This window comes from Corythoichthys intestinalis, chromosome 19, assembly GCF_030265065.1.
Source record: "Corythoichthys intestinalis isolate RoL2023-P3 chromosome 19, ASM3026506v1, whole genome shotgun sequence".
Classification (NCBI taxonomy): Eukaryota; Metazoa; Chordata; class Actinopteri; order Syngnathiformes; family Syngnathidae; genus Corythoichthys; species Corythoichthys intestinalis.
This window is the reverse complement of record NC_080413.1, coordinates 32,047,654-32,061,781: the sequence shown is the minus strand read 5'-3', so window position 1 is coordinate 32,061,781 and position 14,128 is coordinate 32,047,654. Positions and strand designations below refer to the sequence as shown.

At 38.1% G+C, this 14,128-nt stretch overlaps 1 protein-coding gene across 4 annotated transcripts in view; it reads right to left on the bottom strand.

The window, feature by feature from the left end:
- Positions 1-3,699: 3,699 nt before the first annotated feature.
- Positions 3,700-14,128, bottom strand: part of fam49a (family with sequence similarity 49 member A) — a 78,206-nt gene continuing 67,777 nt past the window's right edge. For all 4 annotated transcript variants that reach the window (XM_057822791.1, XM_057822789.1, XM_057822792.1 and 1 more), the window contains 5 exons: positions 13,914-14,030; positions 13,750-13,829; positions 11,530-11,656; positions 11,391-11,461; positions 3,700-5,045 (listed from right to left, as the gene is read on the bottom strand). In XM_057822791.1, the coding sequence (XP_057678774.1) occupies positions 4,982-5,045; positions 11,391-11,461; positions 11,530-11,656; positions 13,750-13,829; positions 13,914-14,030 (459 nt within the window). In that variant the 3' untranslated portion in view covers positions 3,700-4,981. The remainder of the gene's footprint in view (positions 5,046-11,390; positions 11,462-11,529; positions 11,657-13,749; positions 13,830-13,913; positions 14,031-14,128) is intronic.

Below are 14,128 nucleotides of genomic sequence, written 5' to 3'. Positions count from 1 at the left end.
ACTCACAGCAAACATATGTACACAATAAATGATGAAGTGCACCAACCAAAAATACGACAAAGTGATAAAAAGTTGGCAGTTTTTGGCCGACTGGGTCACCGCTTCGTGTGGCCACTCGATTCCGAACACACACGTCTCGGTGGTTCTTTCAATTAAAAAAAATTTTTTTTCAATCGCCGACCTTGCCATTTGGCAATCACAATAATGTCTTTACGAGACTTGCTTCTTCAATGATACTCCGGAAACAACAGTCTGAGCGAACCAATCACAGTCCGTTTTCGCCACGTCATACACGTCTACGCGACGCGAAGGTTAGAAAATTCGAGAGGCGCGCGTCAGGCTACGGCGCAGGGTCTTCCTTGACGGCGCAGGTATGACGCGGAAGTATAACTCAGCCTTTAGGGTGCATGGCATCATGAATGCTTTGAAATACCAGGACATTTTAAATCAAAATCTGTTGCCCTCTGCCCGAAAGCTGAAGATAGGTCGTCACTGGGTCTTTCAGCAAGACAATCACCCTAAACATATGGCCAAATAAAATCAAGCTCCTCCCACGGCCATCTCAGTCCCCAGACCTTGTTTTGTTGGCAAAAGGGGGTTGTACAAAGTATTAACACCAGGGGTGCTAATAATTATGACACACACTATTTGATGTCGAATATTTTTTTCTTTATGTGGGATTTTTTCCCCACTGAATGAATGCACTTGTATTGAAGGTTGGATTTTTCTCTTTTTTTCCATTAAGGTCCCATATTATTTGAATTAAAAAAAAATATTAGAAGCTAAAAAACACCTCTTTTTCAGGGGTGCCAATAATTATGGAGGGCACTGTATATAGGTATTTCCCTCCGCCATATTTTTATATTTTCAAACATTTTTGAAAACATTCCAGGAAGCCACTAGAGGAGCACTAAAGAGCCACATGCAGCTCTAGAGCCGCGGGTTGTTGACCATGTCTTTTGCAGTGCAGTCAATCATGACAAATTATGCTGAATAAGAAATGTACCATCTTTATTATCCAATTCACACAACCCTCTCAGCAATACAATAAAAAAGCTGAATGAATTTATATAAAAGCAAGTCCACAAATGATTTTACAACAACAACAAAATGTTCTGACCAAGTCCTGCATTTAAATACAGTAGCACATCAATGGCCTGCAAGAGCTTTGTACAGGGGTGAAAGTGGGCCGGAACGGCCTGGAACGCTGTTTCGGTAAAAGAACGGTGCTTTGATCCTGAAAATATGACAGCAACTGCCATGTTAAAAGAAAAAAAAAACTGTCAGGCTGCCACACACGCATCTCATCTCTAAGAAGAAAACAATCTACCAACTTCGGATTTAGCGTAATCCATTTCCAGCGATATTTATTTATTCCACGGAGCTCTCCAACCTGCAAAAGTTTATCTGAGTCTGACGACGCAATGACGAGTCGATGTTCGCATGGGTGCAGCAAACCACCCTGGACTCAGTTGTCCGTTCAATTGGCTGACAGACTGACATGTTATCTGCATGGATAGTTAGCTCCGATTGGTTAAAATGCAAAAGCTTTCTTGAACAGCAAAAAAGCTTGTCAAATTAATGTGATAAAAACGGGCAAAGCCACAAAAAATGAGATCTTTAAGCGAAAGGAAAGAGTTGAAGAGGCTTATTTTATTTGCTCTGATGGCGAGGTTCAAAACATCTTCCATGTTAATGTGCACTTTTGACTTTTTATTCATTTATGCTAGGCTTTCCTTATAATCTAAAAATGTCAATGTTTGCTTGATCTTCAAACTAATACAAACTGGATAATGGTAAGTCATTTGTACTTATTTTTGTTAACAGTGGTGCGGGATTGGGGTGCTGAGGGTACAGTATCATTATAACAACAGGTCATATAGATAAGTTTGTGCTGAGAGAAAAAAAAATTATCAGTACTTAAAAACAAAAAAATCTAACAAAAATAAGCAGTTACTCAAAATGTTACTCATTACTTGTGTATTCTTTTCACTGGATACTTTTTTACTTGTACTTGAGTACATTTTTTGGATGACTACTTTTACTCTTACTTGACTCATATTAATTTGAAGTAATGCTACTCTTATTTGAGTAACATTTTGGCTACTCTACCCACTTCTACTTATTGGCCTTTTTAGTTTTCAAATGTGTCTGTGTGTCATTGCGCCATCTAGCTGCAGGGATTTGCATTATAATACGCTGGCGTTTTTATTTCCAATTCAAAAACTCCAACACACATTGTAGGTTAAATAGAACGCTGTCTTTGTAGTGACCTAGTAGTAGTATTACGTAAACTATCCAGCATGCGTTTGTACAGCCATTGTGCAACCCTTGTATGGAGAAAATGCGCGAGGATGACAAATTTGGACCGAAATGGCTGTTTTTGGATGGGAAAAACTAAGAAAGATGCTCAGCACTCCCTGCTGTGAGTGACTACCAGCGCCTCTGTTTGTTACTCTATGGTACTTATGTCTTTATTATTAAAAAAAAAAAAAAAGGTATACATTATCTTCAATTTTATTGTACATCCTATGTGCTTAAGTAGTGGCGTGGCTGGCGTTTTTGTTAACTGTAATTTTGCAACTCAATGAAAAAAAAATACAATTTTGAATAAAAATCAGTTTCTCATGTATGCCTTGTGACAATATGCATAATGCAGTAGCCTAATGCATATGTAAAACCATTTTTTTGAGTGTGTGTGTATGGTATAACTATGCCAAAAACAGTTTTATTTGCATTTTAGTAGTTTTAGGTTTGAAGAAAAAATTTTTAAAAATTGTGGCTCCGTGGTGACCTTCATGTCAGGGAGTTCCGGCAAAAAATTCTAACCACTTTCACCCCTGGTCAAGTGATCATGACAGAAAATATACATCCTGTTCTTACATAGATGAACTTACATCAAATCCAAAGTATCGCTCATGTGAACATACACATTAAATGACTGTGACCAAAATAATGATGACACAAGAGAAATGGCTGCTCATTGAATGTAGTCGAATCGTAAACTTCAGTCAAAAGTAATTCATATTTATGGTTGTTTTATAATACAGGGTGGGGCAGAGCAACTTGCTTATTTAAATTTGGTGCCCTGAAGCAATGGTTGCTTTGAGGATGGTAGGGATGGACTTATTTGAGAGGGCGGGGCTTGAAGTTTGGTTCGCAATGTGCGTTATTTATTTTGTGTTTATTTTTCAATAACCCTAGTGAGCATCATGGTGTGGACGAAGTTGGAACGCGCTTTCACTGTTGAGGCATTTTTTTCAAGCGGTCCCTCAATCGCAACGCGCATTACGTCCCCCGGGGTCGTGTTCCTGGCCAGCAGTCGATTGTTTAATGGATAAACTACTTTAGGGAAACGGGTGATGTAAAGAAAAAGAAACCTGGCCTCCCTCGAACAGCAAGGTCACCACAAAACATTAACGCGGTGGAGACAATCTGTTTTGAGATCTCCCTAATGGTCTGCCTGCAAACACGCATCTGCTCTTGGTCTGTCTGCTCATTCTGTGAGACGAATCCTCCATGAAGAATTGAAATTTCATCCCTACAAATTAGCTATGGTGTAGGAACTTAATCCACGGGATTTTATTGCTCGCTTGAAAAACATGCCTCAACACGAAAGCGCGTTCCAACTTCGTCCACTCTATGATGCTTATTGGGGTTCCTGAAAAATAAACACATAATAAATAACACACACAAGAATCAAACTTTAAACCCCCCGTTCTCAAATCAGTCCATCCCTACCATCCGCAGAGCAACCATCGCTTCAGGGGGCCAAATTTAAATAAGCAAGTTGCTCTGCCCCACCTTGTTCTTGCTCTTTGATAGCCATTGTTGAAAGGCTTCATGATGGCAATCAAGTCATATCAAATACTTGGTAATTACAGAAACCAGAGGAGAGACATTAAATGGGAAGTGATTTATAGTCATCTAATGCACCTATGTAATTTAATAAGTCACTAAACAGTCACTATTGATGTGATTGTGCAATCTATTTTGAGGAGTTAAGAGTTTCACGGTGCAATGTTAGCAGAATAAGATGGCTGAGCAATAGCTATTATTGATAACCAAGGCAATTCAAAGTCACTACATCAGCAAAATATGCGTGTGTAATGACACCATGATCAATGAGAGCGGCCATTAACATGACATTTAACACAGCAGATCCATTTAAAGACGATTAGAACAGGTACAGTAGCTCAAAATGCTGTTTAAGGCAATACAATGACAGTCAAGGGATGGGAGTAGAATCAAAATTCATGTAAAAACAAATCTAGTTAATAATTTACATTTTGTCTCCCTCACACAAAAACAAGGCAAAGACAGAATTCATTAAAAAACGTTGACATAAGACAAACACCAATGATGAAAATAGATATTTTTAAGGATTCAGTTAAAATATATCACAAAGAATTTGGAGATTTTTGGCCTCACTTTTGAAACAGACAAAATAAACCATTTTAACTCAGAGGGTTGACACAACAGAAATGCATAATTGATTGTTTGGTTTTTGTTCAATCTTATCCACTCAAGCACATGCAATGTGCAGTTTTATATCACAGCAGATTCACATCAACATGTAGACGGGGAACAAAAGTTAAAATACATCTAAGCAGTCAGTCCCTCACTTGCCTCCACTTTTTAGCCCTTCACAGCTAATCGAGTCGTTGATTGATCTCATTCTGTGCATGTATGAACTGTCGATATTTTTCTATTTTGTGTCCATAGAAGGAAGCATTTGGAGATTTTATGACGTCTCGATTATATAAGGCTGACAAGGAATGAGAAACGCTCTCCTAGCTGTTAATAGTAGAAGCCTGAAGTCTTGCTTTCGTAGAGTAGCGTTCACCTTTAACTTCTTTGAGAACGACTATGCCAAAGTGTTAACAGGTCTTTTAAACAATGTAAACATATACATCTTATTTGAGGTCAGACCATTAATCCTCAGAACGTTTTATGTAATAAAACAAACAAACAAAAAACTTTACTGGAGCATCGTCCGGATGTTTTTGGGAGTGGACTCATCGTTCAGGTGTTTAGTTGTGAATCTGAAGAAGGAAAAAATATGTATCACATACATGTTATTGACTGTAATACTAATATTAACAACATTGTGACATAGTGGATTGATTTATTATTTCCAAAATACAGTGGTAGCTCGACATACGATCCTTTCAGCATCCGACGTAAAATTTGACTCGTCATTTGTCTCGACATGACGACACGCTCGAAACACGAGGATTTATGACAGCGTCACAATTTCGTTGTTGTTTTCGTTGACAGAGGCGTAAGAGAAATCAACATGGGTCACAAGAAGTTTAGTGCAGGCGGTGAAATAAAAAAGGTAACGCTCACCATTGAAATTATGAAGGGAATGATAGAAAAATCTGAGCGTGGTGTGCGTGTGAGTTAACTGGCTCAACAGTATGGCCGGTCTCCACCGACCTCTGTTCGCCAGTCTCTATAAGTTAGGGTGACAATAAAAAAAGCTTTTTTATTTCCGATTTATTTTTATTACTGTAACATCGGCAAGGAAGTCGCCAGCTTCGTCAGGTTTTTCATCATTTATTTCAGGAATTGTGCAACACAAAACGGCTACTGTTCGCCAACAACATGAAAAAAAAGTAAAAACCTCCTGCACCCCTCTCTCTCTCGTCAGTCACAGCACAGGAACAGCATGCAAAACACAACCGCCACATTGGAACCCGATTCATTAACATTATTATGATTCATATTTATAATTTAATTTTTTTACTATGTGTAATTGCTACTTCGAAGTGTACCAGCACTATTTATTGAGGTTTTAGCATTGGTTTTTGGGCTGTGGAACAAATTAATCAAATATGTATTGTTACGGGAAAACTCCGCTCGACCTACGACCATTTCGACTCACAAACCAGGTCCTGGAACGAATTAAATATGTATGTAGAGGTACCACTGTAGATATAAGAAGAAGGCGGATTTTGATATTGGTCTGTAAATATATATGTATAATCGGTGTTGTTTTCGTCAATGATGACGAAAATATTTCGTTGACCAGTGTTGTTTTTGGCAGCCCTTTTAATTTTTGTTTTAGTCTTTTGGAGGGAAATACTTATTAGTCTTAAGCCTGAGTTATGCTCCTGCGTTGCGGTGACGGCAAAGTGACTGCGGCTTCAATGACCATTTGATAGTTTTATGGTGAGGGAATGTGTTGCTCTGTAATTCACCGCCAAGCCACTAGAGGGGTGTGGCTTTATGTTTGTAAGGTTTTGGGGCATGCTTGCTGACTTCCTCTAGTCTAGTTTAACGGAGACAAAAATAAACAATGCAAGATGGAACGCTTGAATGTGGATCTTCAACTCATCAACATTGAATAAATGTTGAGGCGCAGACGACGCAGAAAACTGTTTCGAAGCGGTCCGTCCGACTTTTGATGCCACACAAAGAGTTCTAGCCTCGGGTGGAAACCAGCAAGCTGTGGCGGCTAGCTTCAAACTGGCGTCGAGCACTGCGTTCAGCGTTTTGTCCGAGGTCTGCAAAGCCCTCCAGTCCGATTTGTTTGCCGTGTCCTACAACCAGCCAGTAGGAAGCCATAGCAGATTTCTGGCGGCTATGGAACTTCCCAAACTGCGTTGGAAGCCTTGATGTTAACGTTATCATAAAAGTACAGAGGCACTCTCAATCAGTGATGATGCATCGAGTGGGAACTGTCTGTTGTTGAAAATTAAACATGAAAACAACTATTTTTACACCAAACCTGTGCTTTATTCTTCATTTACTTGAAGTTTGACACGTAAATAAGTCACAGACTCACAGCAGACATATGTACACAACAAATGATGAAGTGCACCAACTAGAGATGTCCTGATCGATCGGGATCGATCGGGTCCGATCACGTCATTTTCAAAGTATCGGAATCGGCAAAAAAATATCAGCCATGCCTTTTTTTAATATATATATATATTTTTTTAAATTAAATCGTTTTCTAATTGTATTTAACATTACAAACATAATATGTTACACTCATCCAGAGTCTTTAGTTTAGGCTTAAGGTAGGGTTATCAAATTTATCCCCATAACGGCGGTAATTAATTTTTTTTTGCACAACTCACTCACGTATTGTCGCGCTCAATCTGTAATGGCGCCGTTTTACCTGTATAGAGAGATAAAAGGCAGTGTAATATGAGTAGTGTGAATTTTGGCAGCCTTTGGAGCCTTTTTTTAATTGGCTAAAGCCTTACAATCCCTCTCCCTATGATTAGAGACGTCATGGGAAGCAATATGGGGAAGCAAGGTAGCAATTGATCTTTTTCTTAACACCTTAGGTTAATTCCCAACGCAGAGAAGATATATCAATTGGTAGCACTACGCACAGTCATGGTTCCACTTCCCATCATGCATTTGGGCAGGCTACAGTATCATTTACTGAAAGCTCAACAAATACACTAGATGGCAATATTTAGTCACAATATACAAAGTCACAAGTCTTTCTATCCATGGATCTCTCTCACAGAAAGAATGTTAATAATGTAAATGCCATCTTGAGGATTTATTGTCATAATAAACAAATACAGTACCTATGTACTGTATGTTGAATGTATATATTCGTCCGAGTTTTATTCATTTTTTTCTTAATGCATTGCCAAAATATATATGATCGGGAAAAATTATCGGGAATGATTGGAATTGAATCGGGAGCAAAAAAACATGATCGGAACAACCCTAGCACCAACCATTCATTTGGCCATTCGATTCCGAACACACACATACTGTACTTGTCTCGGTGGTTCTTCCGTTTTTTTTTTTTTTTTTTTTAATTCAATCGCTGGCTGACCTCCAGCCCTGTATTTTCAGCAATCTCCCCCCACGAATTTCTTGCCATTTGGCAATCTTCATAATGTCTTGACGAGACATTGTAGAAGTTGTCGTACTTGCTCTTTGTTGATACTCTCATCTGCTCCATTTTTGCGCGTAGAAAAATAACGTTTGATAATGGGGGTGATTTCGCGCTGAACCGGAAAAAACAGTCTGAGCGGGCCAATCATAGTCCATTTCCGCCACGATGTTGACGCGACGCGAAGCCAGAAATAAAAAGGAGCCCGAGAGGCTACGGCGGAGGGTCGTAAATCGGGTCTTCCTTGACGGCGCAGGTCTGACGCGGAAGCATAACTCAGCCTTTAGTCATATTTTACACATTTCAAAATGCGTTCATCTTTTTTTCGTGACGAAATATCATACAAATTTCGTCTAGTTTTAGATGAGTTACTCAAAATGTTTTCGTCTGTAAAATTCAAAAGTTTAGTGTAAAAAAAAAAAAAAAAAAAAAAAAAAAAAGGTTTCAGGGTTAGACAATTAGGGAAATTAGACACTTTTTGATGTTCACTGGCCCCACTATCAAAACCACAGGCCCGTGTCAACTTGGGCCGCTGGCTCTCCTGGGTCAACTTGTTACTGATCCCAATAAAAGAACAATTCACTTGAAACGCATGTATTTTTTACGGTAGATTTAATAAAAAGTGTAGCAAAACAGTGCAAAAAAAAGAATCTAGTGCAAATAATCCTATTCACCCGGGAATCTCGCCAAATGATTTGGTGACTCAAACTCAGCAAGAAGTAACCTGTAAATGCCTCGAAAATCAGGGCTACGAAAGCTCTGGTTCGCTGGGCTGGGCGTAACTGGGCGTCTAGAGCTGTGAATAGTAGCCATTGAGTTAACAGAGACACTATTCTCGTGCAAGATTTTGTTTGCAACTTGTTGGTTCCTAAGGAAAAAAAAACAAACTGTGACACCTTTTTAAAACAATATATCAATTAGGGCTGTCAAACGATTTAAATTTTTAATCGAGTTAATTACATCTTAAAAATTAATTAATCGTAATTAATTATAATTAATCGCAATTCAAACAATCTATAAAATATGCCATATTTTTCTGTAAATTATTGTTGGAATGGAAAGATAAGACACAAGATGGATATATACATTGAACATACGGTACATAAGTACTGTATTCGTTTATTATAACAATAAATCAACAAGATGGCATTAACATTATTAACATTCTGTTAAAGCGATCCTTGGATAGAAAGACTTGTAGTTCTTAAAAGATAAATGTTAGTACAAGCTATAGAAATTTTATATTAAAACCCCTGTTAATTAATGTTTTCGTTTTAACAAAATTAGTAAAATTTTCTATAAAAAAATAAACTAGTAGCCCGCCATTGTTGATGTCAATAATTACACAATGCTCATAGGTGCTTAAGCCCATAAAAGCAGTCGCACCCAAGCGCCAGCAGAGGGCGACAAAACTCCAAAAACATTGCACATGGACACTTGGACATTGCACTGTGCTGTCATTTTAATCTGTTTGAGCGGGGCATGTGCGTTAATTGCGTCAAATATTTTAATGTGATTAATTAAAAAAATTAATTACCACCCGTTAACGCGATAATTTTGACAGCCCTAATATCAATACTTGGCCAAGGCATAACCTTCTGGGATACAAAGTAACACGCTATGTCATCATTTTGATATTTTGTCACACACCTAATTAAGATATCATTGACATACAATTTATTTCAGCAAATAGTCCCTTATCATTTGAATATGTATTGTCCACATTTTTTGTGTCAATCGATCGCCTTTTTAGGGCAAATATTTTAGTTTGTTTGCTTTGCTAACTTTACTGTTGCATGTTATGTTATGAGAAGAACATTTGGGCATAATTTATTAGGCAGCATGTGCTTTAACCCGTATTTGGACTTTCTAAAATGTGTGTAGTCTGCTCTCGAAGTTCATTCGAAATGGTGAGAATTTTTTTTTTAGACTAAAACCTTTGAATTTTTACAAAAACTTTTGGAGTATTCGTTTACTAAAACTAGATGAAGACTAACACATTTTGAAATGACTAAAATATGACTATTAAGTATTTTTGTCAAAGACTAAAGCCATGTCTACACGTAGCAGGATATTAGGCCAAACAGTAGACAAAATTCTTCTTTTTGCCAATCATCCACATGCACATTTAAACAAGGGTTCTTAAAAACGCAAACCAAAGATAGGATAGGCGAATTCTGCGTTTGTGGCGCCATCATGTGGACAATGATAACCGAAGATTTAACTGCGAAAAACTTTGTCCCAACGTCACACATGAGACCAATGTTTACATTTGGAGTAAATTAGTAAATTAGGTTCTTTTTTTGTTTAATTTATTTATAAACTCTAGCAGTGCTTCAGATTGAAGAACGTATGAGAAGAATGGGGGTATTATGGACAATTATTTTTCACGCATTGTTATGAATGTACTTAACTCATTCACTCCCAGCCATTTTTAACAGAGCAACCCCCTTCGCTCCCAGCGGTTTTACTGGATTTTGACTGATTTTGCAAGGCCCACAGAAAATTCTGTTCTATTGCTATATAAACATGGAACCCACAAAAAGATTAGACTCTCTTCTTTAAGTAGGAAAAACAAGTAAGTTCATATCTTTTTCCATTCTTTAGATATCAGCGTTAGAAAATAGCTTAGTTTGTGCAGTTTTCCAATTTCTGATGAAAAAACAGATATTGAGCTTTGTGTAAAAGCATCCATTTCAAACATAACTGACTTTAACACAGCTATTTTTTGCTTTTGTGACATCCCAAACATCTGAATAATGTTTTCCTTCTACAAAATAACATAAACAACAACACAAATAGAGCTTTTGATAGCAAAGTAACCATTTATTTACACATAACTAAACTACTGAACTGAGAGATGATGCTGTTCTGGCCGCGGCTGTATCGGCAGACGGGGTAAATTTTTCCCTCAGCACCGCCTGTCTGTCTCATCAAGATAGCTTTTTCTGAATCATTCTTTTGTAGTGACCACTACCTCATAACAGAATTCACCTAGGGAACTTGTGTGGGGCATGTGCCCTGTGTTTACATCGTTCTCCACATTTTTCTTCACGCTCTTCATTCATTTCCTTTCATGGTCTGATATGAGTCCTTACCAAATGCGCTACTGCCCTCCAGTGGCCAGTTTTATTGCTTTAAAATGGATTTTGAGCGTTGTGCTTTGGAGCGAATTTGCATCAGAACCTACAGATGTCTCTTGTGAAAAAAAAAACGTAAAAGATGTATAAATATGTTTTTAGGACATTGAAACAATTAAAAATAGAACGCATTTATACGTTTTTGGGAGCAAATGAGTTAAAAATGAATGAAGGCGGTTGGGTGTGGAAGCTTTTTTTTTTTTTTTTTTTTTTTTAAAAAAAAAAAAAAAACAAACGTGCTGGTGTGGATGTAATTATTTTCACCAGACCCTGCTGGGTGTAGACATGGCCTAAGACGAAATTTAAAGGGCTGCCAAAAACAACACTAGTGGAAGTACAATTCTAAAATAACTGTACAAAATGCAGGGAGGACGTACTTGAGCGCATTCAGCAGGCCTTCTACGTTGTCTGCAGGCTGATCCTTGAGCACTTTAATGCAGCCCTTCATCTGGCAAGCAGATAATCGCACCATCACATAATGATGTGTGTTGTTCGAGGTTCACGTGTTAAACTTACATCTATCTTGGAGGACTTGTTAAAGGCACCGTTGGGGTGAACGTGGTCATAGAGAATTATGACGCCGACCATGACCCTCATGCAAAATAGGAGCGTGTCCTCACTGCTGAAACGACTTGAATATTCCCTGAACACACAAGATGACTTCTTAATACCCACATGTTAGCCAAAACATTTGACACACCTGCACAACTTTAATTACACCCTCAAAGGAGTGATATTGTACCTCAATATAAGTAAGTTTTAGCTGTGTAGGTCTGTTAGCGAAGTGAATAATGGAACAGGAAATGGTTATATAGTGGTCGTACAGTAAAAGGCAACTAACGGATTTGTGCCTATGCTAGCATACAGTGGTATGAAAAAGTATCTGAACCTTTTAAATTTATCAAATTTTTGCATAAAATCACCATCAAATGTGATCTTTGTCAAAATCACACAGATGAAAAAAAAACAGTCTGCTTTAAATAAAACCATCCACAAATTTATAGGTTTTCACATTTTAATGAGGATAGAATGAAAACAATGACAGGAGGGGGAAAAAATAAGTAAGTGAACCATCGCATTTAATATTTTGTGCCCCCCCCCCCCCCCCCCCCCCCTGGTAGCAATAACATCAACCAGACGCTTCCTGTAGCTGCAGATCAGTCTAGCACATCGATCAGGACTAATCTAGCCCCATTATTCTGTACAAAACTGCTGTAGTTCAGTCAGATTCCTGGGATGTCTGGCACGAATCGCTGTCTTTAGGTCATGCCACAGCATCTCAATGCAGTTCAAGTCTGGACTTTGAGTTAGGCACTCCAGAATGAGTATTTTGCTCTTATGAAACCATTCTGAAGTTGACTGACTTTTGTGTTTTGGATCATTGTCTTGTTGCAGCATCCATCCTCCTTTTAGCCTCAACTGTCTGACAAACTGTCTCTGGTTTCCCTGCAAAACATCCTGATAAACTTTTGAATTCATTCTTTCATTAATGACTGCAAGTTGTCCAGGCCCTGAGGCAGCAAAACAGCCCCAAACCATGATGCGCCCTCCACCATGCTTCACGGTGGGGATGAGGTGTTGATGTTGGTGAGCTGTTCCATTTTTCCTCCACACATGACGTTTTGTGTTATTCCCAAACAATTCAACTTTGGTTTCATCAGTCCACAAAATATTTTACCAAAACGTATGTGGAGTGTCCAGGTGCCTTTTTGTGAACATTAAACGAGCAATGACATTATTTTTTTAGACAGCAGTGGCTTCCTTCATGGAGTCTCTCCCATGAACACCATTTTTGGCCAAAGTTTTACATGTAGTTGATGTGTGCACAGAGATATTGGACTGTGCCAGTAATTTCTTTAAGTCTTTAGCAGACACTCTAGGGTTCTTTTTTACCACTCTGAGTATTCTGCGCTGAACTCTTGGTGTCATCTTTGGTGGACGGCAACTCCTTGGGAGAGAAGCAACAGTGCCAAACTCTCTCCATTTGTAGACAACTTCTCTGACTGTCGATTGATGAACATCCAGGCTTTTAGAGATGGTAAATGGTGTTACACTTGTATAGATGGTTTTTGTATCCTTTACCAGCTTCATAAAAATCAACAATCCTTGATCGTAGTTCTTCTGACAGCTCGTTTGACCGAGCCATGATGCACATCAGACAATGCTTCTCATCAAGACAATTCTTACCAGGTGTGTGTTTTATAGTGGGCAGGGCAGTTTGGAATGATTAGATGATTGAGTGATTACGAACACACCTGTCTTAAAATTGTTTGGTGAAAATTGATTTCAATTGCTCTTTAAGTCTCCTTAAGCAGAGGGTTCACTTACTTATTCTTCCCCTTCTGTCATTATGTCCCCCCTTCTGTCACTGTTTGCATGGTATCCTCATTAAAATATGAAAATCTATAAATGTTTGGGTGGTTTTAGTTCAGGCAGACACTGTTTTTTCATCTGTGTGATGTTGACAAAGATCAGATCACATTTGATGGTGATTCAATGCAGAAATGTGAGAAATTCCAAGAGGTTCGGGTACTTTTTCATATCACTGTGTTAAATGTTTAAAGAATGTGTTTCATTAAAGTTTCAATGTGTTTCGAGCATGTGGCAGCATGAAACTACAGTAAACTACCGTATACATTAGGAGTGGGAACTGAACGCACTAACAGGGTTTGAGGAAAAAAAAATGCATTCCATTGCATTCCAAACAATACAGAAGTTTTGTTAGTGTGAACTCACGGTGTCTCCAACATTACTTTACAGACACTGGCCATGGTACTTAGGCAGTCCGTCGTGTTCTCCAGTGGAAGAGTATTGTTCTACAAAGACAGTTAAAATAGCTGTAAATATCAAATAAATGATTAGTTAAAATGACATAAATTTTGCAAATAAAGCCATTTTACCTCAGTCACAAAGTTTGTTGTTGCGTTGCTGAGTGTTTTTAGCATCGGTGTGGCTTCAGCATAAAAGAGAGACATCCTATTCGCCATCTCGTTATTTACTTCACTTTCAATATCCAGCTGTAAAAGCACAGTAAAATAAAAATGTCAAAAATAGGATACTTTATTGATTTGTAGTTTTTTTTTTTTTTAATGTGGACTCAACTTTTGATTTCTAG